The sequence below is a fragment of the Scylla paramamosain genome, chromosome 4, assembly GCF_035594125.1.
Source record: "Scylla paramamosain isolate STU-SP2022 chromosome 4, ASM3559412v1, whole genome shotgun sequence".
NCBI classification, from domain to species: Eukaryota; Metazoa; Arthropoda; class Malacostraca; order Decapoda; family Portunidae; genus Scylla; species Scylla paramamosain.
Window position 1 is genome coordinate 27,859,270 of NC_087154.1, and position 27,070 is coordinate 27,886,339.

The following is a 27,070-nucleotide window of genomic DNA, read 5'->3' on the forward strand; positions in this document are numbered from 1 at the left end:
CTTTTGTGCTCATTTGTCCAAATATAAGCCGCTCTGCAGAGTATTTTAGCCTGAATTAGTTGTATCATTCATGCCCTCGCACTGCATTATGACATCGTACCAGAACACAATGATGTGTTGGAAGTCGTGGCCCAAGACAGGAAGGCCATTCAGACACCTTTACCTGATCGGCCACAATGCCACACATAGCTGGAAGACTTGAATGTTCCATGCTCACTGCATGCAAATTTTACTGCTCATTTCACCTGGATTTCCAAGGGGCAGTCTTATATATCTTGTTACTCTTTAATATAATAATCTCATATTAATTAACTATAAGCATTGTTGATACGGTAAGTAGTACCATGGGGAACAATTAATGCAGCTGGCCAGGCACCTTTCACACAGACACATGGTATGACTCAATTACTTACTATATGCATATCTAAAGCTCTTCATCAATTCAACTCTGAGCATATACAAATACACACATAACTTAAGAGGACAAAGAACGATACTCGATGTTTACCATATTAGATGTGGAGAGAGAGAGAGTTTCCCATAAAAGATACCCATCCTCCCTCTTTCGTTTTCTTCTATGGTGTCTTCACATGGAGAAGAACCCTACTCCCCCTGAAATTGATACTGTCGGTGGTGGTGGGAGATGGGGGCGGCTAGTAGTTTGACCTTTTTTCTCTTCGCATTGATAAAAGAGATGGGGGCCACCCGTGGGGTAGGAGGGGGGAGATGGGAGGCGACATTATTGCCATTTGGGTCCCGAGATGGACCTCTTTGTCTTTCCCTTCGTATATTTTATTGAATAATCTAGTGCATTACTTAGACATTATAGTAGCAAAATATTTATGACGAATAGAAAAAAAAAAATTATATATATATATATATATATATATATATATATATATATATATATATATATATATATATATATATATATATATATATATATATATATATATATATATATATATATATATATATATATATATATCATCAAACATGAATGAACAGACGTTTCTTACATAAACGTTCTTGCAATATGTTAAAGACTTTTATATATTTATTACGATTATAAATCCATGACATCAGCTGGTCGGATTGGCGGTCGTCTTCATTTCCCTTCGCTAGTAAACGTCAGAAATGTCTGTAAGCAATATTGTAGTTTTGTTGTAATGATTTGACATAATAAGAATAGTGTCTTCCACAATTATCCGTTTCAAGATACTACAACGTTGTTTTGGGCATGATTTTGGATACTCAGGGACTGGCTCCCCAGCAGCATTTTTTTTTTTTTTTTTTCCGTCCTTTTTCTGCCTTTGGTCAGAGCCCCTCTCACATAAGAAAAAAAAAAAATCCCACCATGTCCCCAGGTCTGGGTATTATTTTAGTAGAGGACCATAACGCTCTACACATTAAGGAATATTGTTTTTGATTACCTTTATAGATATCAAAATGTTGATTTTTTCGTCGCAAATTAGTAGTTTCAGTTATATAGGGAATTTTTGTTAGGTGATGTGCGTAGGTTAGGTCAGATTAGGATTACCTTCTTTTAAGCTATTATCTCCATTCAAATATCCTAAAATTACTATTTTCACGTTTCCCGCTTATAAATCCCACTTTCCGACAAGCACCCAAGATCATAGAGGGATATGAGGAGAAGAGACAAAATGAAGCATTTCTGACGTGTTTTATGCTCAAAATCGTCTATCACACACACACATAAATAAATAAATAGATAAAATAAATAAATAAAAATACAAATACAAAAAATAATATTGATAATAATGAATATCATGGTTTTGTATTCAAAATGTAGTTTGGTCCTATTGTAAAAATTTACCCAGATTTGTAGTGCATTGTGAAAAAAATTCACCTAATCTTTGAGACTGCTAAATCGCCCATGCCACATCAGTTCATAATATTAGGTTAGGTTAGATTAGTTGCATAATATCTAAATAACAGTAGCGTTTTTTGACGAGGTTAATACTCACATTTCTTTATTGCATTCTGGTTGGTGAATGTCATATAACATACAATGTATTCCAGAGACCTGAGGGAATGGCAAGTGCCCCACAGAGCTAGGTTAAGGGTAAATATTTACTTTCTTGCCCGTTTCAAGCTGGGAGATGAAAATTTATTATTATTATTATTATTTTTTATTTATTTATTTATTTTTTTTTTTTCTGGTAGATTTCGGTGTGTTTTGAATTAATCTGCTAACTGTTTTCCTCCAAAAATCAGCTGTTTCTCCATCCCCATCCCCACTAGGAACTGCAGATTTTCAATTAAAAGAAATAACAGTAATACAAAACGTGCCAAAATCGACATGAAAAAAAAAAAAAAAATTTTCGTCTTCATGCATTATAATATCACTGTTATCCCACTTGCTCCTGATAAAGTAACGATTTGTGAAAATAACGAGTAATAAATTAATGCAAAACGCGCCAAAATCTCGTCATTACAGATAACACATACATGCCATTGTTCAGAACCACTTGCTTTCATCCCTCGCTAGGGACAATTTCACTAACCAAAACTAACCTAACCAAACTTAACCGGTAAGCCTAATCAGATCAAACCGAATCCATAAAATACCTGGCCAGTCGGGCAGCGCTGATTCGTGGTTCATCCTTCTCATCACTGGAGTCATCAAGGAGAGCACCGTGTTCCCTCTAGAAAGCTACTGCTGCTTCGTTTTTCGTATAGAAACAGGAAATAACAGAGAAGTAAAGATCCGTAGAGCCAAAATGCAGAGATTCAAATTCAACCTGCATCTCTCTTCTCTAACGAAACAAAACTCCCTGATAGGCAGATTTTTATTTTATTTTTTTTCATGCCTATGACATTGTCTTCATTCACAGCTACCAATCAGTGCTAATCGTTTCATGCCGGTGCACAGTCACTCGCCCCAGCGCCACACCCACGTACGGACACGTGTACTTGGCCTCACTCGATTGACAGTTGATGAATTATGTGAAGTTGAACGATGTGTTGCCTTGGGCAGTTGCCTCAGACCAAATGTGATATCGCTCCGAGGCAGGCCAGATAAAACTTAAAAATCATTACTGACGTTATAATAAATATGCAAGGCATATATATGGGATTGAAAATACTCAGAATAAAAAGCTCTATCTGATGAGAGAGGCAAGAATTGGTGCTGTTACATGGGCAAGAATAGTAATAAATACCAAGTTAAGTTTTATTTTGCCTTCCCAACTTGGAAGCTGGATTAGTTTCATAACAGCTACTGAATTATGCTAAGTTAGAAACACCATTGGGGTTTGGGGGCTTATGTTAGGTTAGAATAATTAAAATGGAGTGGTTTTGGGGGTTATTGCTCCCTCAAGCGTTTGTTATCACATTAACTGTATCAAATTTATGGTTGCAGAGTGCAATGGAAAGGGTCAATGACCAATGGGATGACTGGGACCAGTGGGAGGAGTTTAAACAAACCATTAGAAGGAATGCTGTGAGAAGAAGATGTCATATAGTACCAGAACGGATGAACCCATTCACAGCCATGCATGATTCTGAATTTCTTGCACGATTCCGGCTAAGAAAAGAGTCAGTCATATTAATCATCCATGCCATTCAGGATCATCTTCCTGATTCCACTGATGGAAGAGGTAAGAAATTGCATTGATTTTATTGAAGTTATAGTTCTTTCTAATAGTATCATGTAATAATAGTGTAAACTAGCCTCATGTAATACTGCAATATTTTAGCACTACTGTCATTACTATATCTTAAAAGTACAGTCTTTTCTCTCAAATTATAGTCTATATTTAAACCGAAAATGCAATGGAATATCTCTTTTAATTCCTGAGATATGCATGTTTAAATGTTGCCGAACTTTGGAGGCAATTTTCTTGTTATAAAAAAAAAAAAAAGCTTAGTACAGTATGATTCTAGGCACCTCATATGTATATGTACGAGTATGTATGTATCTTTATCCAGACAAAACAATATATTCTTTTTATTCTAGGTTGTCATGTGCCACCACACCTTCAAGTTCTTCTGGCTCCGCCAGCCATGGTTAGTGGCAGCCATTAAGTGGAGGTTGCTGACTGCTATGACATCTCACAAGTTGTTAGCGTGGTCCTATACAGGTTTCTAGAGCCATTGGTGGTCTGGGACGCAATTACATAAAGTTTTCAGCAGGCAATAACTTAAATACTGTCATGCAAGACTTTTATTCTATTGCTGGAATGCCTGGCATTATTGGTTGCATTGACTGCACCCACATTGAAATTGCTAAACCGCCTCGAGAAGACTCAGAAATACTCCGATGTAGGAAAGAGTTCTTTTCAATAAGCACTCAAGCCATTTGTGGCCCGTATTTAACATTTTATAATATTGTTGCAAGGTGGCCCATCAGTATCCATGATGCAAGGATATTTGAAAACAGCAGAATTCGTGCATGATGGTCTCCTGCAAGGCCATCTGTTGGCTGACAGTGGCTATAGCTGCAGGAGATATCTTCTGACCCCACTGATGGCTCCTAACTCCGTTCAGGAAGTAAAATACAATGTCAGTCACATAAAAAAAAAAAAAACACTATCGAGAGGGCATTTAGGAAATTGAAACGACGTTTCTCTTATCCGGGGAAACCCATAAAAACAAATCTGAAGATAACAAAGGCAATTATTGTTGCCTCAGCAGTGTTACATAACATTGCTGTTATAACAAGAATAAACATGGAAGATGAGGTTAAGGATGCAGATGCAGATCTACAAGATGTGCATATTAATGCCATTGGTGACAATTCTCAAGCAGAAGGAGATGGCAGTGATGAAGTTCTATTTGGCCTCCTTAAGTGAGCTAGGATCATAAGGGATTTTTTTTTTTTTTTTAAATAGATGCAGTATGAAATATGATAGAACTGCACCCTCCTTACAAATGTGTACTAGGTCAGGGGCTCTATATTGAATTTTACATTGTAACTTCACTTCTCTCATCATTGTTTATGAAGTTATGGCTTAATATATTGTGAGTTTATTTGTTTGTTAATAGAACATTTGACTTGGCAGCACCTTGGTACTATAGGCGAATATTTATAAATGGCCTACAGTAAATTATTTAAATAGATCTTCAGAATTTTGCAACTCCCTGTTAGTTTTTACCTGGTCTTGTGGTTATTTCCTACATCCAAGTACCCAAACAAATCTACTTTTTAAGGATCCTCAAAATCAACCTGGAAACCCTGATGAAATATTGTTCTCCAAGGTATTTCGAGGAGTCGTAGGTCTATCTAAGCACTTAGCTGCGGGTTTTGTAGGTAGTGGTGATGATGAGGAATGGTTTAGTTGAAGGGTTGCCAGTCATGGACCTTACCAATTAGTTCACACTACATGTTTCATCTTGATATTTTCACTATGTACAATCCAAATAGTGTAGTTCCAAACTCCCATTAGCGGACGGAAGTAGTAGCTGGTAATTGTGGTCAGATCGGAGGCAGGTTCGAACAGTTTAGCGTACAAAGCGAGTGCCTACCCGTGCGGAGCTCCTCAATTATGTCGTGAAGCATACTCACAATACGATGCACCAATTTAAGTTCTATTTTTACCACTCCTCTTTAAATAATCATAGCCAGGCAATTTTTAATTAAATTATAATTATTCCATCCCCATTGATTAATGTACACAGTATCTCAACTCAAAACGTGATGATATAAGTATATAAGAAATCACCCAAATCTGTAATTATCCTAACAACCCCAACCCCCCAACAGTTAAAGAAACTGTCTATTGGGAGGTAATTACCAAGCTTCTGACAGGTATCCTATAATCCCATAACAACCTTGAATAAAATCTTTGGATAGGTATGAGTTTCCACTTAATTAATTTATCTGAATTTATAAAAGAAGTTACTATAATAGAGTTGTTGTTAATGCAATGGAACAAGTCATGTACGGTCATCTAGAGAGATGGGCAGTGTAAACTAGGAAGGTTCAGCCCGCCAGATGGAAATACAGTTGAACTTTGGTTCTAGAATTTAATTCGTTCTTGAATACAGTTCGAAATCCGAAATGTTCGAAAACCGAAACTATTTTCTCCATAAGAATGGATTAACTCATTCCCAGACACCAGTGTTCCCTGTCTCAGCGGCTTATGACAGACGTGCCCACAGCCAAGATGGATGCTTCACAACATCTCCAGCTCACTAATTATTTATCCAGGAAGTATGTATTGAATAAACTTAGTGACAAAAAACTCATCAGAAGATATTGTTTAGACCATGTAAATATTCTCTTTTTCACCGATCTAGTGAGGGAAGTCTTACAGAAGGACACAGAAAGGAGCAACTCACTTATCGCCAAAATGGAAGTGATTGTAACACTTAGACATCTTGCTTCTGGGAAAAGCTGCTGTGCAGTAGTGATGGAGTTGGGGGTCATCGAGAGAGCCACAGTTGGTTCGGTATTATTTCTGAGCGCCGAAAACTGTGTAGAGGGGAGGGAATAACATTGGGAGAACTTCTCATTGTACTACATCTAGACTGCAATGATTCGCAAATTGTGCGTCGTGGCCATCACTAAAGTGCGCCTCCTAACTTTTTCTAGATGTGTCTCTTCTTTTAGTTGGCCTGCACTACACTCGGTGCGCCGTCAAAGTCCAAGATGCAGTGCGCCACTATGCAAGAAAGTTTAAGAATCACTCTACTTTAGCTTTCATTTATATCCAGGAAAAACACAACAGACATTTTTATCACATTCATGTGCACTATATATTGTTCATAGTCTCACAGGAAAGTCGGTTGTGATATTTGAAAATATATAAATTTTAGGAGGGGAAATGTTGTCCTTATCAACCCTTTCCTTCTGGAGATGCAGCTTTAAAGGGAGCTTTGTCCCATTTCTTGATTATTACCATGGCCATGATGCATGCTGCAATGTGCATCTGCAAGTATAAAAATTAAATCTTAACAGAAATGTAATTCGTAATAACTTTGTTATTCAATGATTTGCAATAACAAAAGAAATTGCCAAATATGCCTCAGTGAATAAATAGAATGATGCTGATGATACCACCCTGCACTTTTCCACGTCTTTTCCTAGACGTCCAACCCTTCAGAAAGTAAACAGTTCACGCAAGTAAGCCACAGAACGCCTGACTTCTGATCTCTCTAAAGCTTCTGATTGGAGCAGTGGCTCAAAAACTCAATTCCTCCATCTATCAACTCGACACAACCTTCCAGACAACTATCCCCTCTTCTTCAGTAACACTCAGCTGTCTCCCTCTTCTACACTAAACATCCTCTGTCTGTCCTTTACTTATAATCTAAACTGGGAACCTCATATCTCATCTCTAGCTAAAACAACTTCTATGAAGTTAGGTGTTCTGAGTCGTCTCCGTCAGTTTTTCTCATCCTTCCTCCCTCAAGCTGCTAACTCTGTACGGGGGCCTTATCCGTCCATGCATGGAGTATGCTTCACATGTATGTTGGGGGGTGGGGGTTCTACTCATACCGCTCTTTCAAACAGGGTGGAATCAAAAGCTTTTTGTCTTATCAGCTCCTCTGCTGTAACTGACTGTCTTCAGCCTTTTCCGCATTGCTATCTTGCTATCTTCTACCGCTATTTTTATGCCAACTGCTCTTTTGAACTTGCTAGCTGCATGCCTCCCCTCCTCCCACAGCCTCGCTGCACAAGACTTTCTTCTTTCTCTCACTCATATTCTGTCCACCACTTTAATGCAAGAGTTAACCGGTATTCTCAATCATTCATCCTTTTCTCTAGTAAACTTTGGAACTCATTGCCTGCTTCTGTATTTCCACCTTCTTATGACTTGAACTCTTTCAAGAGGGAGGTTTCACGACACATCCTGTAGTTTTTGACTTCCACTTTCGACTCTATTCGGGAACCGGCACCTCAGTTCGTCTTTTTTTTTTATTGCAGTTTTGTTGCCCTTGGCCAGTGACCCTTCTACATAAAAAAAAAAAAAAAAAAAATTACAGTCAGTTGAGTTGGGTATGCAGAACAGAACTAACTGAGATGAACATGTGAGACAGAACTGATCAAGAGTTACGAAGGGATCATCGTGGGTTAAGAGGGATGCTGTGAACGTTTGAGAATACACCTCAGTAAACCTCGTAGCCAGCAATAAAAGACGGCGGCGTAGGGGATCGCTACGAGTATCGTAGCAGCGCCTGGCAACGATCTTTCGAATATTCCATCCCTGGAAGGGAGGAGGGTTTCAGTCAGAGTTCAGCTGATGACATCACAAGGGGTCTTTTTCTTTTTCTATGTTGTCTGTTTCAATTTTGAAAATTACTTTTAGAAGAAATACAGCTAGGCTCAATTTCTTTATATATTCTGACTTGCCATATATTTAACTTAATAGGAGCAAAAAACAATTTAAAAATCATGAACAATTTTTAGAAGCAATAAAAACTTAACTAGAAGCTGAAAAAAAAAACCACTAACAAGGATAAAAAAAAAAAAAATGCAATGAAAAAAAAAAAAAAACTGTTATATGCATATAAACAATTGCAAAATCTACACGCTTCAATTAACGTAAATAAAAAAAAACACTAAAAACATAACTAAACATTTCTTTAGAAACCAAAAAAACAACTTAGAATCCAAAATAAAGAGATTAAGAAAAAAAAAAAAACATATTAGAATCTGAACAGACTACGACACAGAGAACCATATCATGGAGGCGACATCCGTGAAGAAGACAGCCTCATTTAAACCTTCATCACACGGAAACCAAGCAATGGCAGGTATATCTGACCGGCGGATATGAAAGTTTAGGTATGCGGCTCCATTTTGTGACTTATAATAAGTGAGATGAAGCAGATGATGGCTACATATATAGGGACGATCTAGCCCTACCTCAGCTGATTTGTCTGTTTACCTTTTCAAATGTTGAAAATTTGGGTTTTTAAATTTTCTGCTGGGGTTAATTAATTCATATTTCATCGTAGAAGTTAGAAAGGTCAGGTTATAGTAGATAGGATAGGACCGTGAAATAATGAGTTATTTAAAATGTATTCTTATGTTCCCAAGTGAAGGCTGCCCCTGGCCACAACTGTTCTCCCCAAATGCCCCATGGTCACCGAGACAGCCTACTCACTCACACAACTGTCCTATGCCTTCAACAAAGTATAAAAACTGAACCTTTGCTTACTGAGAAACCACACACTACTGCGCTATTTTCGTTATGATCATTACCATTCTCGTCTTTATTATGTTATCACGACAGCCCGCTCACTCACACAATCCAAGAGACACTCACCCCACAACCAACCATCCCGGCGGCTGTCGAAAAATTAATCAGGTTTTTGCTATTTTCGGCGAAGCAATATTTTCGGCATTTATCAGTTAGCTTTTACATGTAACTAATTCATATTTTAACATTGAATATGTTGCCAATGCACTAGGTCTTGTAGCTTTTATAAAAATATGTATAATTTTAAATTCTCATTTCGGCTCTTTCCAAGCAACACTGCTTTTGTCATGGAAACCTATGTTTGCTTCTCTCCCTGGGTCACTCTTTGGTTGAGCTTGAACACGACTCTTCATTTGGTATTAATTACAAATATGAAATAGTCATCCAACCCTCAAGCCATTTACTTGCAAAGAGCTAAAGACAAATCAAAATCCACTTCATCATTATACACATACGCTACCAATGAATATAAAAACATCTATTTCAGGAGAGCTGACACCCTTGCAGAACTGTGAACAAAGGTTTGGCTTGTAGCTAAAGGTAATGTTCTTCCATGTCCACTATTGGAGAATATACTCGTACATACAGTACACTTGGATTGTTGATCGAGAGTTGCTCAAAGTAGAATAAGTTGTACTAGATGTTTTCTGAATTACGCTAGAGGATGCTTACTACAGTAAAACAATACAAAATTTATTTTCATTAATATGCTATTGGATAAACAATGCAATTACCGAAAACATGTTCATGATTCAGTTAGAATAAAAAAAACAAACAAACACAGACATATTTTTCCTTACGAAATTTGATAAAACAAAAGCAAATGATACATCATCTGGCACTGTGTCATATCGGTGATATTACCCGTTGATACTTGTGCTAACAAGAGCCTGGCAGAATTTTGTGGTATCACTGCAATGCTTAAGTTGAATCAAAGCCTGCTGCCTGCATGGTGTGGATGCCGGTTTTGAGTAACAGGCATGTGACACTTATCCAATTGTCTTATTTATGAAAAAAAAAAAAAAAAAATTTTCATTGAATTGTAGCTATTTATTATTCCTGGACGAAGGGAACTTAGGGCAAGCTGGGGAATGCCAACAAAATTCATGGCTAGGGCAAATTGGTCGATTCTGACTATAACGCGCTAGGAATGAGAAGGAAAAGCTTGACTGGATAAACCTCTAGGTTTGGAGTTAGATTAACGAAATAATGTGTGGTACTGGTGGCACTTGCCTTGTACATCTTGTAGCCTTCCTCCAACTTTTCCATTCAGTAGCTACTCCTTGGTCGGAAAGTACAGAAAGAACTAAAAGGCGCTCAGTCAGAGCACGTCAACTACATAAAATAGCATAAAATAGTACAAACATTAACCGTAGACATAAACTAAACATGGCAACATTTACCCGTAGATTTATCATGAAATATGACAATCACTCTCCGTAGACTTCTATTGTGATATTTGGTGGTACCTAAAAAGTGCTGGATCCACATACGTATCTGGATCCACTTCAAAATATAATTGATTGTTTCTTGACCTGAAGCCCACCTTTCCTAAACAATTCATAAGATTTCGTTGCTTATGATTAGTTGTCAGATGACCTATTTGACATACACAAGCCCTCTGAAAACACGATGGCAATTATATGCAGCAACATATCCACTAATAATATCAGTCTAGGGAGAAGATTAGATTTAGACAGTTAACGCACGCTTACACACAGCTTTCATGTTTTTTGATGATATATTTCAAGATTCACCGGTGAGGAGCAAAGTAATTGTGCGCTAGCAACTACCGTGTTATAGATTAAAAGAATTAATTTGCTATTTAGGTCAGAAGCGGTACTTTCATTATATGCGTCGTCAAAATGTTGCCACGTTCGCTCGGCAACGCACTTATGTTTTACTTTATAATGTAATCTGGACGAGGCGGGTCAACACACTCTCCAGAACCATTAAAAACATATACAATATATAAACTTAGCACTGATAGCGAAATCAGGATATGTGGGTGAAGCTACATACAAGTATTATAAATCAAGTAACTGCGCAAACAAAACTTATGGAGCTTGCTTTTTAAAACTAGCCTCTCGTGTTTTTAAGTTGTACCATCGTCTTCCATCGCCACTTCACTTCTTTCTCCTCCATAATACTCTCTCTCTCTCTCTCTCTCTCTCTCTCTCTCTCTCTCTCTCTCTCTCTCTCTCTCTCTCTCTCTCTCTCTTTCTCTCTCTCTCTCTCTCTTCCCTTTCTACCTCTGCGAGCACCTCCTCCTCTCTCTTCTCGCATCCCCCCTTCCTCACTCGCCGAGCCACCACCACTTCAGCACCCGCAGCCCGCCGACACCGCGGTGATAAGCTGCTCCTGCCGGGTTAGTCTTTCTGGTGCGGGCGGTAACGTCCCGAGACACCGTCAGTTTAGGTCCAGTTGACCACTCATCCATATCTAGTCAAGTCCCACCGTCTCTGCAGTCTCTCGCGCTGCCTGTACTCCTTGGCCTACGCATGGATGACAGCAAGAACTTAGTACACATTGACGTTGGTGGTATTAGATTTGTGCAACATCCCACAAAAGTGATGTGCATTACTTCAAGAAAACACAAGAGTATTATTTTCGTGTGTCATATTAGCAAAAGGACCTGATATGGGAGTGATTCGTGCCTTCCCGCTCCTGATATCCAAAATTCTGAATGTGCTTCCACCCAGCCACGTGTTTACCTGAGGTTGTGGGATGTTCCATGCAACAATGTTAATCGTATATCTAGAAAAAAAAAGGTAAACATTGTGTTGTCAACCAGAGGCAAGCAAGACGGAGGAGACAGCTACATCCCCGTATCGTAGCTTTCACCGCACCGCAGCGGTAAGTCTCTCTTATTTGATGCTTTACCACGTTGTGGAATCTGTCTCAGTTATGCACATGATACTAATGTTGTGCACACCAAGAGACCAAATAGTTACCAACGCGTCCGGCCTTATGACGCTGGCGTTTTTTGTTAAAGTTAGAGTATATTCTGTGCACCACATCTATAAAAAAAAGTTATTTACATCGACTTTTAGAGGAATAAAAGTGCAATGGAAAGTCACTTAGCTGCACAAACCATCAGTGCTATAACATAAACAAATGACACATGCCTGAGCATATGGTCATTTTGTTCTTAGATCTTAGATTACTATTGAACCGTGGTAGAGAGAAGGTGAAGGTGATGAGAGGCTCTCGGGTCACTCACCTAAAGAAACTGCATCAAACATGAAAGGTAACCCGCCTAGACTTTCACCTAAGTCAACAAGGCGAGGAGCACTGCGTAGCCACGCCAACTCTCAGGTCACTGTGTTCGTCCTCAACACCACGCAAAATTTAACTAAACACACACATATAATTTTAATGCCCATAGTATCATTTATAATGTCAACGCGAAAACTGGCTCACACTCTTTTAATTATGACAAACAAACATGTATACAGAAGTGTTCGTTCCTGAAAATCAATAAAATGTAATAAAAAACACGAGTACTAAAACTGCAGAGAGAGAGAGAGAGAGAGAGAGAGAGAGAGAGAGAGAGAGAGAGAGAGAGAGAGAGAGAGAGAGAGAGAGAGAGAGAGAGAGAGAACGGTGCGGGGTAAGGGAGGAGCTGGGTGAGGGAAGGAGGCATTGTTCTACTCTACCCTCGACCTGGATACTGAAAGAGAGGAGCATGAAGCTGCATCCTCTCTCTCCCTCCCTCCCTCTCCCCATCCCACATCCCAATCTCTCACACGAATACACTTAGCTACACACACACATACACACACACACACACACACACACACACACACACACACACACACACACACACATACACACCTCCTGTTACATAGTCGCAGGTCATGAACGCTGCTACGAGAAAGTTACGTTTATATCATCCAAGCGAAACTCATTATACCCTGACTGGTACGAGGTGTCAGTTCCTGCACGCGCATAGCAACTCACCACCCAGTGCGAGAGAAAGGCGAGAGACAAAACGAGCTCTGGCCTTTTGCGTCCGTGGGGAAGGAGAAACGATGCTGTGTGAGCTTGTACTTACATCAAGGAGAGAGAGAGAGAGAGAGAGAGAGAGAGAGAGAGAGAGAGAGAGAGAGAGAGAGAGAGAGAGAGAGAGAGAGAGAATTTCCTTCTGTTCTGTTATTTTTCGTGTTGTTAGCCTTTACCATCGCTGTCCGCACTAATCTTAAGAGGAATCCAAGGTAATGATGGAATGTAAAAGTGATGATAACCCGATACGGAACTTTGTCAGGATAATGGAATGAGTAACATGAAGATGTTGCGTCACCCACAGAGTTCTAGCGACGGTGGGAAATATACGAGGGAAGTCAAGGGAGTTTCTAGATTGCCTCTACATCTATTATCCTTGTCGGAAGTTATGGTTTCCAAGTCAAGAGAGAGGACACACACACCTATTGGACACTAAGCATATCAAAGTCTCCAAAGTGTAGGAGTTAAATCGAACGAACTGTCGGGCTGTAGGACATCTCATGGCACCAAGATAGCCTACTGTAAAAAAGTGTAAGTTCAGTTTCACGAGTGCATGGGATCCCTGTGCAGTGTAGCCAGAAAAGAGAGCAAACTCTTCGGCTGAGTTGTCATGCGTCGATCATAAGGATCACAGGTACGAAAGTGCCCATGGGAACGTTCAAGTCTGTTAAAAGTTTAAGGACAAATATATGTTGATCTGAGGCTATGATTACGTATCTACTTTGTACAATTGATTCTTAAACAGGACATTACAACTTCTTTCTCATTCTCTGTGACTATCCGTTCAGCAAAAGGGTCATAAGTCTTTGTAAAAAGTTACAACTTGTCTTTGGAAATCATCAAACACTCGTCACTCGGCCACATCCTCCCGTGTACCTCATGCCCTGCTCCAGCCTCAACCTTGTGAATCAGTGACACGTGAGAGTAATGCTTCGGGTCACACAGTTTTCACTCGCTTCGTGTTGCCTCTTACCTGCACTGCTAACCACAAATTAAATGGATGCAGAGCGGAAGGGGACTTGAAAAAGAGTATATGTGCCTTTGTTGAACTAAGTGCTTCTGTCCCCTTTCTTGTAGCTGGCGGTGTCGTGCGAGCAAGCCTCATGGGTACGATTAAGATCAGGTTTAGACTCACTTTCATTAAGTTTTGCTCATGTAACGAATATAGCGGTCCCACATTCTCATCCCTCTCATGTAATACCTATTAATCATTATATTTTATCCTTTTTGTTATGGTTTAATGCATCTCGCAAAATTACTCTTGCATATTAACATTTGCTCAAAACGCTGATGGTATCACGCCTTCTATACTGTATCTATAAAGTTAAAATTAGCAACTGTAAGATATTAACCGGATATTCTTGCTGAAAGTATCCAGTACAATGACCTCACCTCACTCCATTTAATCGAGAGCTCTTCTATATCGGTTTCTCGTTCATGTGCATTAACCATGTAACTCAGCTTCCCTTTTTTTTTTTGTCTTTCCTCTGCATTACGTACAAGAATTATTCCATTATCACAAAGCTTACTGACACACACTGTATTTGGTATAGAGGTGCATCCTATTGGTCCTTCCTCCACTTACCCTGTCATCTCCTCTCCTCTCCCAGCCAGGGGCGTCCCAGCGGGCGTCAGCGTGGCAAGTCATTCACCTACTTTCTACACGTGAAAGCCAAAGCAGGTTTTGCTGGCGTTTAGGCCAGGCACACCGGCTCCAGCGAGGAGACGTGCTATCTGGCACTCGTCACTAAGACCAGGTGATGCGGCAGACGATTCCTGTCCGCACTAGGGCCAGGGAAGGAGTGCATCAGTTGCTTTAGAGGGACGAATGCAGTGATGGACGATTCTGGAATATAAGATGAAACACCAGATTACATAAAGACATACTGAAAACAGATGGTGTACAATATTATTCAATGCTAATGTTTTTTTTTTTTTTTTACTTATAGGACTCATGGATCGTCGCGGGTTGAGTGGGTGGAACAGAAGCAACGAACAAGATAAAAGTGGGGGAAGCGGCCGAGCCTCTCCAAGTGACGCCTACTACGGGGGCGGGACGCCACAGGATCATCGGGACGCTGACCGGACCTATTACGGCACCAACAACAACGACTACAGCAAGTACGCTGGAGGTAGCAGCGAGTATCTGCCGCAGGCTTCAAGTTATGATGCTTTTGACGGTGGTTGTGCCGGCGGTTATTACGACGACCATCACTCCAGCCCGGATTACTATGACAACAGATATGATGGGTACAGCGGCGACTACCACTCAGGCTACGGTAATCAGGGACATACGGAATACTCAGGACATCCAGGTGACTATGACGGTGGAAGCTCATCCTGTTACCGAGACCAAGGCTGCCATGGTCTCAACGCGTGTCACCAGTCGCAGTGCAGTGAATACAATGAGTGTAGGAGGCAGCAGTGCCAGTCCTCCAGAGTAGAGGTGACGGCCAAGGTGCTCTTTGGATCTGTCAGTGCCATATCTAACTTGAAGCAGAAGAAAAGCTCCAAAAAGAAGTGAAGTGGTGGCATGAGAAGGCCACCTCCCCTCCCAGTATCGCGGCCCCCATTCCCCTACCTATCTGTGATATACCCGCCCGAGTCACCTGTGTCCATACATCATGAGGCAACCTCTTGAGACATCTTAACCTGAGTGTATCTCATCCGCAGTGACCTGTCCAAGTTTCACAAACATCTAGTATAGTAGGACATATTTATAAAGAGTACTCAAGTTACCAGACGAATTATAGGGTATAGCTGCACTGATGAAATATTTGTTTTGTCAGCGATGCTTATATGTTATCAATATTTATTTATCTATTTTTTTTTTTCGTTACGAAGAACTTGTGGTTCTTTTCTCCCCATCAACATAAATGACGTGACTTACAAACGAATATTTCGAGTGTCATGCAGGAATCAACTATTATGAACAGTCTGAAGGCTAAACTAGGCACATGCACATATATCTGCTTCACTAGAGAAAGTAACCATGACGAATAAGGTAAAATAACACACACACACACACACACACACACACACACACACACACACACACACCCAAGTTAGAGAGTAAATACTACGGTAAGCACTCGAGGAGGGAAAACTTGGCCCAACAAAGGAATCAGCCTGTCACTGACTCTTCCTCCTTGCGTTGCTCCCACGCATCACATAATGACAGGAAGTCAATGTATACTTTCTCTGCTCGTAAATGACGTCAGATGGTAAACAAACCACGTGAAATATACATTTAAGAAGTGAAAACATTTCCTGTGTGCTCACATACTTTCCTTGACATACTAGACAGAATACTCGTAACCTCCACACACCCATAAACGTGACCGTGGAATGTGTCACGACAATGGAGGGTCAAGCAGCGCGGTCTTCCTCCTCCCATCAACGGTGGGAACTTTGCGAGTACACCCGTCCACCACTGCTTCTCGCGGCCACCACCCCGCACTCTTCAGCCTCGTACTTAAATAATTTCAAGCATTTGAGGCCTAGAAGCTAAAAGATAAAGGTCAGACTGGTTCAAAAGGAAAACATGCCGTTGCACCAATACACTGAAGGGAGAGGTGGTGCTGGTGGGGTGTCACTGTCATACTGAGCAACAACAATGGTGTAACATGGGTGTCGTGAGCATGCGTTACGAAGACATGACGACTTTTGTATATGTTCAGTTTAGGAGTTATAACATGCCTTACAATACTATGAATTTCGCCAATAGCGTAAATACAAAACAGACGAGATAGTGATAGGGACACATGAATTTCCACATCACACGAGTGAGTGATGGAATACTGTGATTATTGTCAATTAGTACATTATATAATAAAAGACAAACATGTCTGTGAATGATGACGATGTGGCCATCGATGAAGGTGGCGATGGCGGAAGGAAGAGGAAAAGGCAGCTATCAAAATGGTTATCCACAATCTCCTTCTTCCCCAGTATATTTAATGACAAGTCCATGACTACTCCGGCTCGCCGCCTCAGGTCCCCGCTACACCCAGGCGGTGCTCGGGCGTGGGCGGGACTCGCCACTCGCTCACCCACTCGGTCATGTCTCGTTTCTTCTTTCTACTAATCCGCACGTATACTAACCTTGCTGCAAACTCTTTAACATGTAAGGAAATTCAACAACTCAGGTTAAATATGTGCCTTAGGGCACTTGGTTTCCTATTCCCAAAATTATGGCAATGTTTGGCTTCATTCCCTTCATGCTACAATGTAATCATATGGTAATGGGTAGACAAGCCGTGTAACACGTCTCCCCTTTAATCTTTTGATGTTAAAAGATGCCGAAATTAATCACTGATATCTTAAATTTATAAAATTCGTATTTGAGTTTATTGTTCCTGTTTTTTCTCAGTGTTTAGTTTAATGCCATGCTGTGTTAGACGTAATAATATTTATGTTTTGTAATTTTGCATAGAATTAAGATAAGCTCTGTCGTAGGTTGGATGCATACCAGATGTTCAGCACACTCACCTCGCTCTTCTGTTCCGCAGTCACTCAAACACCTTGCCCTTTTTCCACTTTGAAATCCTCCAGTACTGACAAAACTTAATTCCCCCGCATAGCGTACATAGTTTCATCCGTAACTTGAAATTCTTGAGAAGATGCAGGATACCTTTTCCCTTTCTTTCTCGTTAGTGAGTCTTTCGTGGCAAATACTCGTACGTCATCACTTTCCTATTATGCTAGTTTACCATAACCTAAGATCGATGTTCCGCCGCCGAGCTTTGTGGTATGTAGAACTGTGTTACCGAATCAGTCGAGTCATCCAGGTACAAAGTGCGTATCCTCTGATGTAGCATAATAAAACTTGTGTTATTTATACGCTTCTGTCTTTCACCTAGTACAAGTTTAAGTTTATTGTATGATCTTTATATGCGTATAGATTCTCTCTCTCTCTCTCTCTCTCTCTCTCTCTCTCTCTCTCTCTCTCTCTCTCTCTCTCTCTCTCAAGCAGTGTACTGTAAGAAAGCCATAGGAAGACCGGTATAGTCACATTATTAATGAGAATATTTCATACTTCTCCCTGCAACGAGGTGTGTGTGTGTGTGTGTGTGTGTGTGTGGTCATCTAGGCTAACCACAGTTACGTACACAGAGATGAAAGAATGCTGTGTATGTGTTGTATTTTTCCTCTCTTAAATCCTCAGCGGTGCACCGGTGGATTCTTTAGAAGACTGTTGATATAAAGTATGAATCTGGCAGGACAAGTCTTGGCGAGAGCAACGAACTCCTCCAACTTCCAGATGTGTTGCGTTTAACCAATACTAATACAGATTCTACATTACTGTTGTTATTGCTCTTACTACTACTATTACTACTACTACTACTACTACTACTACTACTACTACTACTACTACTACTACTACTACTCTAATAAGTGCTTGCAGAACATCACCACTTCCTCCCATCACTTTCCCTTGCAGGAGAAAAAATAAAGAAAGGCATGTACCAGTAGGAATTTCAAATAACGATAAGGCCTGCGTCCATTACAGGTAAAATGCACGTAGCAGATAAGTGATAAACAAAGAGGCAGTGAAAGGGGGCACACCACTGTAGGTTTCTCCCTTCAATTAGCTTCGTACATCCTGGAGAGGGCGTGAGTGAGGCGAAGGGAGGAGGAGTCCTGAGGAGGGAGTGAGAGGGGTGGGGTGGGTCGATCTCCTTGTGGGTCAGGCGGTCACAGCGCGCCCCGCCGGTCCTTCCCCTCCGCTGGCTGCTAGGTCCGCGACAAGGCACGACCCACACCTACGGAACTCCCTTCAACACACACACACACACACATACACACACAGGAGAGAGAGAGAGAGAGAGAGAGAGAGAGAGAGAGAGAGAGAGAGAGAGAGAGAGAGAGAGAGAGAGAGAGAGAGAGAGAGAGAGAGAGAGAGAGAGAGAGCAATTGTCTTCAGGATGAGTCAAGATCTAATCGAGGTAATGTTGCTCAGTGCTTACTTAGGCCATCTGTGTCTGTTGTCAGTGGCAGTACACAGCAGGTAGTACGTACTTGTAGCTGATTAATAACATGATACTCATTAACTTATTTATCTTTTTAATGAGCTGGCGGTGATCGATGGTACACAGGTTGCGGGGATTTTTATTTATTTATCTATTTTTTTTACTCTCAGTCTTGTTTTTGCAAGTACTTCGTGGAATTGAGGGGGAAGTTACTGACACGTCAACTTCATTCCATTACTTCTTACTCGCGATACAGTGTCCGATACGCAGTCGTACCGTAACCTTATATTGGTTTTCGTAGTAAAAAAAAAGTTTCATATTCCTCATGTAATGCTTTTTTTTGGGGGGGGATGTTCACCGATTTCTTTTTATGAGCATATATGTATTGCAGTGGTGCCGGTCATTCCTCAAGTGACCTTTGCATTACATCTAATGAATACAGAGCTGTAAAAAGAATCTGCAACATCATACAAAGAGAGAGAGAGAGAGAGAGAGAGAGAGAGAGAGAGAGAGAGAGAGAGAGAGAGAGAGAGAGAGAGAGAGAGAGAGATAAGCTCATCATTTACCAAGATGGGTTGATATTCCCTCTCCGTAAACTTGTAAGAAGGCGGAAAAGGGGGAAATCAGACTGCTGCAGCGTTTATCAGTTCTCGGTAGGAGAGACAACTCTCTCTCATAACCCTAACAGAGTTACATGGTTCTCGTTACCTTAACTTTTATCCTTATTACTATTTTTTTTTTTATTTCACATGAGTGCATCAACAGAGTGGACAGAAAGGGGATGGTACTCGTGAAAGACATACAAGAGGGGCTGTGAAAAAGATGTAAGACAAGTTATTTTAGACAGAACAGAGGTAGATGTTGCGTGGATGGGTCATCTCTTACAAGTATGAAAAAACTTACTTCATGAAGCGGACGAGGCAGCTGTACAGAGCAAGCAGCAGAGTGGAGAGAGAAAAAAAAAAAAGAATGGAGATGATCGGGTCATAATCTAAGAGAGAGAGAGAGAGAGAGAGAGAGAGAGAGAGAGAGAGAGAGAGAGAGAGAGAGAGAGAGAGAGAGATAACATTTATACTACGAATGAGCTATACATTGGCAGGAAAAGCGATCCAGTAGTTGCTTATGTATAGTTTAGACTGTTCTTCATTGAATGCATACATAACTTAAACTTCATCTTTATTGAAATTAAGAAACCAGAATTAAACTGAGCATTCCAAGTGGATGGGAGATCTGGCAAGAAAAACTTATAACAGTGCTGCACTAAATCCCTCCAAAAGTGATAGCTTTAGCTTATAACACTATGCATGAGCAGTGCTAGGGGTTTTGGTCACAAAGTTTTCTTGCTCTCTGTTTGGGAATAGATCATTCATAAAGTTAACGCACCGCAATAGTCGGGTTCTATAGTGCAATTGAGGAATAAGTTTAAGGGTGAAATATTAAATTGGATAATCTAATAACAAGATAGTAGATGAAATAATAAGTTGGACAATGTTTTGATAATATAGTAATAAATTGGAAAATTACATAGTAAATTTGATAATTAAATAATAAGTAGAGGCAAAGAAATATTAGTTTAAAAAAATAATAAGTTGGAGAATGAAATAAAAGTTAGCAAATAAAAGGACATGTTAAGATATCAAATTGCACGTTAGAAGATAATAAATAACATGAGGAATGAAATAATAGCGGTGCCTGCATCTGCAACACTCTCATCACATGACGCATCGAGCTTCCTTGACGAGTTTCGTGATGGAATGTACAGTTTTGTGGGCACGTCAAGATTCTGGCAGCTGCTTGCGCTAGAATGCATTTCTCCCTCACCCTGACCTCTCTCTTTTTTTCTTTTTTTTTTCGCTATACTGAAGATTCAATGCTCACAATTGCAAAGATCTGATAATCTTATTCTGGTGCCATCTTCAGACTTAAAGATAAAATGGTTACGTTTTCCTCTACTTTATTCACCTAAATACTGAATAAAATGATCCTTCAACAAAGTTGTAGATATTTTTTTTTCAATTTCTGATAAATTTTGGGAAGCTAAGGACAATTCAAAAGAAATCTTACACTTTTCAAGTTTTTTAAAGCTTACAGTACAAGTTTTTCTTATGAAAGAATATCTTAATACAAAAAAAATAATGAAAATATTGCCATAAGTGTTAAGTTACAGGTAATTCAAGCTTCATATGTCAATCTTGAAATTATTCTTAAAAGTTTGTGTAAATATTAATATCAACTTAATGTGAAATAAGATTTATTGATATAGAATACACATGAAAGAAAGACACACACACACACACACACACACACACACACACACACACACACACACACACACACACACACACACACACACACACACACACACACACACACACACAAAGAGAGAGAGAGAGAGAGAGAGAGAGAGAGAGAGAGAGAGAGAGAGAGAGAGAGAGAGAGAGAGAGAGAGAGAGAACTTTGGGTAACGGGGCACGAGAATAAAGAGGTAAATGAAAGGGTGCAGACAAAGAGTGTTTAAAAGTGAGCGAGAAGTCTGTATGTCTGTGTCTGTCTGTCTGTCTGTCTGTCTGTCTGCCTGTCTGCCTACTTGTGAGTGAGACGCTTGGACGAGAACTGGATGAGAAAATATAGACTGGCAGAGTTTGAGTGGACGAAAAGAGAGAGAGAGAGAGAGAGGAGAGAGAGAGAGAGAGAGAGAGAGAGAGAGAGAGAGAGAGAGAGAGAGAGAGAGAGAGAGAGCACAAAAACAAACATAGATAAAAAAGAAAGAACGTAAAACAGTAGAAAGCTGACTAGAATAGACAAAAATATAGAAAAATACTGAAAGATGATCATTCCAGTGGTGTGTGTGTGTATGTGTGTGTGTGTTTCCCGTTATGGCTGGACTAAGGAGACAACCCGCATCCACCACCCACTCCCAACACTGCCCTCCCTTGCGCCCACAGCCCACTACCCCCCTACCCTTTCCTTCAGCGGTAAGGCAAGAGTGTGGGTGGGGGAGAAGCTGACTGACTGGTTCACTGAGCAGCTGACCTCACCACCACCACCACCACCACCATCACCACCACCACAACCACAACTGCATCCACTCCCTACACAACCAGTACCACCACCACCACCACTACCACAACCACAACTGCATCCACCACCATCACAGCCACCGTCGTCATCAAAAGCAGCGGTCATCACTTATCGTCAATCTATCATCATCACTGTCCTCTTAGTATTGTTGCCATAAACACCACCGCTACTTCTGCTACCAGTACTCTTGCCACACTCCCCTCCTCTTCCTCCTCCTCCTCCTTCCCCCTGCTCCCACGCCATCGCTACCCCCACCATCCCTGCCACTCGTGAACACAGGTACCCTGTTATGGTGAGCAGTTCCTGAAGACATTCATCTCACGTACTCATCTCCAGTACTCCTATCTCCTCTCCCTCTCCTCTTCCCTCCACTCCTCCATCCCAGCCTCCTCCAAGCATCTCATCATTATTATTTTCTTCCTTACTTCGTTTCTTTGCATCTCCCAGTTTCAGCCAATGACAGGAGGGGGAGAAAAAGTGGCTAGTTTTCAAGTCAAGGATCCTTCCATCTCCATCTCTTCCATCACACCCATTTACAGTATCATCATCACCGGCACCTTCATTATCGCCGTCACCATCTTTCAGGATGATAACAATGATAACAATAGTGATGGAAAGCAGTAACCTAGCCAATTAAACAAACAGTCAAATAGGAGGAGGAGGAGGAGGAGGAGGAGGAGGAGGAGGAGAAGAAGAAGAAGAAGAAGAGGAAGAAGAAGAAGAAGAAGAAGAAGAAGAAGAAGAAGAAGAAGAAGAAGAAGAAGAAGAAGAAGAAGAAGAGGAAGAAGGCAAATGGGGATAAAAATGGGAATGTTGGACGGTATAAGTAGACCCAAGGGAGTCTGAGACACTGCATCTATAACTTCCTTCAGCAGCAGCAACAACAGCAGCAGGAAATAAAAAAAAAGGAAAAGAATGCCATTATATTTTCTATTACAAGGTGATTTCAGTGAGATGAAGCCACAAAAAAATTACATGCCAGGATGATACAGTTCATGTACTACTTATTACTGGTGCGTTAACCTTTTCCTCGCTCGCCAAAGATACACGTAGGCTTTTTTCTCCTGAAGGTCAAAATCTGTTTTCTTTTCGTCCAGACATTGTTTCCCGCCACGGGTGACCACTTCGACGGAGCGCAATGCGACCTGAGAAACGGTGACGATTTTGCTTCGGTAAAATACATCAGGGGAGAAGTAGAGGAGGAGGAGGAGGAGGAGGAGAGAAAAGTAATGTTAATGAGACAATGATATAAAGTTAAAATATTTAGAAATAATTCTAGGAAAGAAAAAAATCTCTCTCTCTCTCTCTCTCTCTCTCTCTCTCTCTCTCTCTCTCTCTCTCTCTCTCTCTCTCTCTCTCTCTCTCTCTCTCTCTCTCTCAACCCTAAAGAGAAAACAGTACAGAATAATTTCACTAGCACTTAAAAATCTTGTAGGTAAAAAGATGATGAAGATGATGTCTGGTGGTGAGGAAATGTCACGGACATGGTGCGTAAGGTGGCGCTGTGGACACGACGTTACGCAGACTGGAAGAGGAACACTCGGGTATTGTTATGGAAAGTTGAACGAAGGCTAAACCACACAGTCAAATTATTTCAGAGGATTACAACTTTTATCTCTAAAGGATAAATAAATCATTCCAAATGCGTAGTAATAGTAATAGTAGTAGTAGTAGTAGTAGTAGTAGTAGTAGTAGTAGTAGTAGTAGTAGTAGCAGCAGCAGCAGCAGCAGCAGCAGCAGCAGCAGCAGTAGTAGTAGTAGTAGTGTAGTAGTAGTGGTAGTAGTAGTAGTAGTAGTAGTAGTAATAGTAGTAGTGCCAACGCCACCATCAACACTACCGCTACCATAAATAAAAACAACAACAGCAACATCATCATCATCATCATCATCATCAACAACAACAACAACAACAACAACAACAACAACAACAACAACAACAACAACAACAACAACAACAATAACAGCGGCAGTAAACTGACACTAAAAGCTTAGTTATTCCTAATAGCTGACATTATCCTTGTCATTTGCTCATTAAACCACTATCCTCGTTTCTCCGTTCCTCTCCTGGTCACAGTACAGCGGGAGAAAGCGTTCGAGAGCTGAGCCATGAGAAGAGGACGGGTGAGATACAGGGAGGTAAGGGTTGGGAAAGCTGAGGAGAAAGGGCACGAGGGAAGCAAAGAAATAGGGAGGTAGAGGTAGAGAGAGTGTGTGGATGCATGTGGGTGTGGGGGGGGGGAAGAGTACTCGTAGGTTAGAGCAGGAGGGTACAGGTCAAACCAAACTAAGACAATAAAATATATAAAGATTTCCGGAGATGCCACTAGAGGGTCAAATAGCACTGTGATGTCAACCCACTAGGCAGATCCCGCTGCGCACCAGCCACACGGACCGGTGACGTAAAGCGCTGAATTTAGTCAGACAAAATTAGTCGTAAGGACGCGAGGCTGTTTCAAGGCCATCTGAGACTAGCCCAGCTTAAGATTTAAGTCACGTAGAGGATCGTGGCTCGCGTGGACAACGTAAGCTAAGTCAACCGCAAAGATTCCTGAGTTCGAGCACCTTGACAAGCTTTTTTCCCCCTCCTTTCTCCTTTTCCTTTCGATTCCCAAAGCTTTTCTCTCTCTCTCTCTCTCTCTCTCTCTCTCTCTCTCTCTCTCTCTTGGCTAACGAGTCAAATATAAGCAGAGAAAAGTCCCTGACAACAGAAAAGCAAATTTCTGTAAACTCAAATCATTGCTTAGCCAAATCGACTGGAGTCATCTACTTACCACCACAGATATTAATGCTCAATGGAAAATTTTCATGGATAAATACTTAAACGCAGTGCAAGAATGCGTACCCATGAAAAATCGTCGTCCCACTATAAAAAGCGTTAAGCCTAAGTGGTGGAACACAAATAGCTGAATGCTTGCGCGCCAAGAGGGATGCCCATAACAGATTAAAATCCTTCACTAATAATGAAGAACACACTAAATTCGTTGAGCTAAGACGTAAAGCAAAGAGGTTAATCAAACACAGCAAAAGGTCCACCGAGTTATATGTTGCGAACCCAAAGGAATTTTATAGCTTTATCAGGCAAAAGAGAGTGATTATTTCAACTATTGAACCCATAATTGACATAAATGAAGATTACACCAACAACGAGGAGCAAATTAGTAACATTCTAAACATTTTCTTGGCCTCAGTATTTACAGCGGAAGACCTCAGCGACATCCCTACGGTGCCAGCAGTCCAAATTAATAACAATGACGTCCTAAACAGCATCAATATAACGGAAAGTGAGGTGTCAAAATGCATCAATAAACTTGAAGTTAGCAAGTCACCCGGGCCTGACACGATCTCACCCAGCTTCTTAAAAGAAGCGAGATCCGAATTAGTTAAAGCACTAACCACATTGTTCAATAAATCCTTGCAGTCTGGTACAATGCCTGATGAATGGAAGGTTGATAACGTAACTCTGATTTTCAAAAAATGCAGTAAATCTTTACCGTGTAATTACCGGCCAATTAGTTTAACCTCAGTCGTATGCATAATGCTTGAAAGCTAATAAGAGATAAACTCGTTAATCACTTGGAAGAAAGCAACTTCCTTTAAAAGTACTCAACACGGCTTCCGCAACAAACGCTTTTGTTTGACGAATCTCTTAAACTTCTTCTATGATATTCTGAACCAGTATGACGAGAGTAAAGCGGTAGATATAATATATCTTGATTTTCAAAAGACCTTTGACAAAGTCCCCCTCAAACATTTACTGATTAAACTAAAATCACACGGTATCCAAGGCAACGTGTTGTGATGGGTTGAAAACTGGCTAAACAACAGTAAATAAAGAGTAGTAATAAATGGAAAAGCATCCAAGTGGACTAACAGCGGGGTACCACAGGGATCAGTCTTGGGACCTGTTCTCTGCTTTGTTTATATTAACGACATAGATGTGGGTGTTACCAGTATAGTATCGAAGTTTGCTGATGACACCAAAATAGCGAATTCCGTAGTCTCTAACGAACAAGTAATATAAATGAAGAAAAATCTAGATAAACTGACAGGGGGAGCAAACCTGGCAAATGAGTTTTGATGCAGATAAGTGAAAAGTGCTTCATATAGGGTATAGGAACGAGAAAGCAAAGTATATTTTAAATGGTACTCAACTTAAAAGTGTTGACAACGAAACTGATTTAGGAGTGATAATATCGAGTAGCCTAAAACCTGGCCAACAATGTTCAGAAGTCGTAAAGAAAGCGAATAAAGCAATTGGCTTAATCGGCAGATCTTTTGAATATAAATCTAAGGATACAATCCTCACTTTGTGTAACTCTTTACTCCGTCCCCTTTTGGAATATTGCCCCTGTTGCCAGAAAGACATTGATAAATCAGAAAGAGTTCAGAGTAGAGTAACAAAAATAATACCAAGCCTAAGAAACAAATCATACGAAAAGCGTCTTAAAGAATTAAATCTATTCCCATTGACACAAAGAAGACTAAGAGGCGACTTAATACGGGTGTTTAAAATCATCAAAGACATTGATAACATGGAATGCAATAAATATTTCACGATAAATTCTTCGTATTATACGTGAGGAAACGGCTGCAAAATTTTTAGGACATTCTTCAATTCTCACGAATCAAAAAATCATTTTTTTCCAACGAGTAGTAAATCTATGGAATGGGTTTCCTCGAGACGTGATAGACTGCAACACCATTGAGACTTTTAAACGCCGTCTTGATAAAATATCTTGCCTGCAATCCGCGCCTAACAGCGTTTGTTTGTTAGTGATTAACTTCCTTGCCTTCAGGAAATGGGGGCACCTCATTTCATCTGTTTTCTTTCTTTCCTAT

General features: G+C 40.5%; 1 protein-coding gene across 1 annotated transcript; it reads left to right on the plus strand.

Moving 5' to 3' along the window:
• Window positions 1–11,412: 11,412 nt before the first annotated feature.
• LOC135099939 (uncharacterized) lies at window positions 11,413–18,018 on the plus strand. Its single transcript, XM_064002667.1, has 2 exons — window positions 11,413–11,541; window positions 15,128–18,018. The coding sequence occupies exon 2, from the start codon at window positions 15,133–15,135 to the stop codon at window positions 15,700–15,702; it is 570 nt and encodes a 189-aa protein (XP_063858737.1). The 5' UTR covers window positions 11,413–11,541; window positions 15,128–15,132; the 3' UTR covers window positions 15,703–18,018.
• Window positions 18,019–27,070: the final 9,052 nt, after the last annotated feature.

Bases quoted from the DNA above. Each gene is read 5' to 3' on its own strand.
- LOC135099939 (XM_064002667.1), top strand. From the start codon at position 15,133: ATGGATCGTCGCGGGTTGAGTGGGTGGAACAGAAGCAACGAACAAGAT.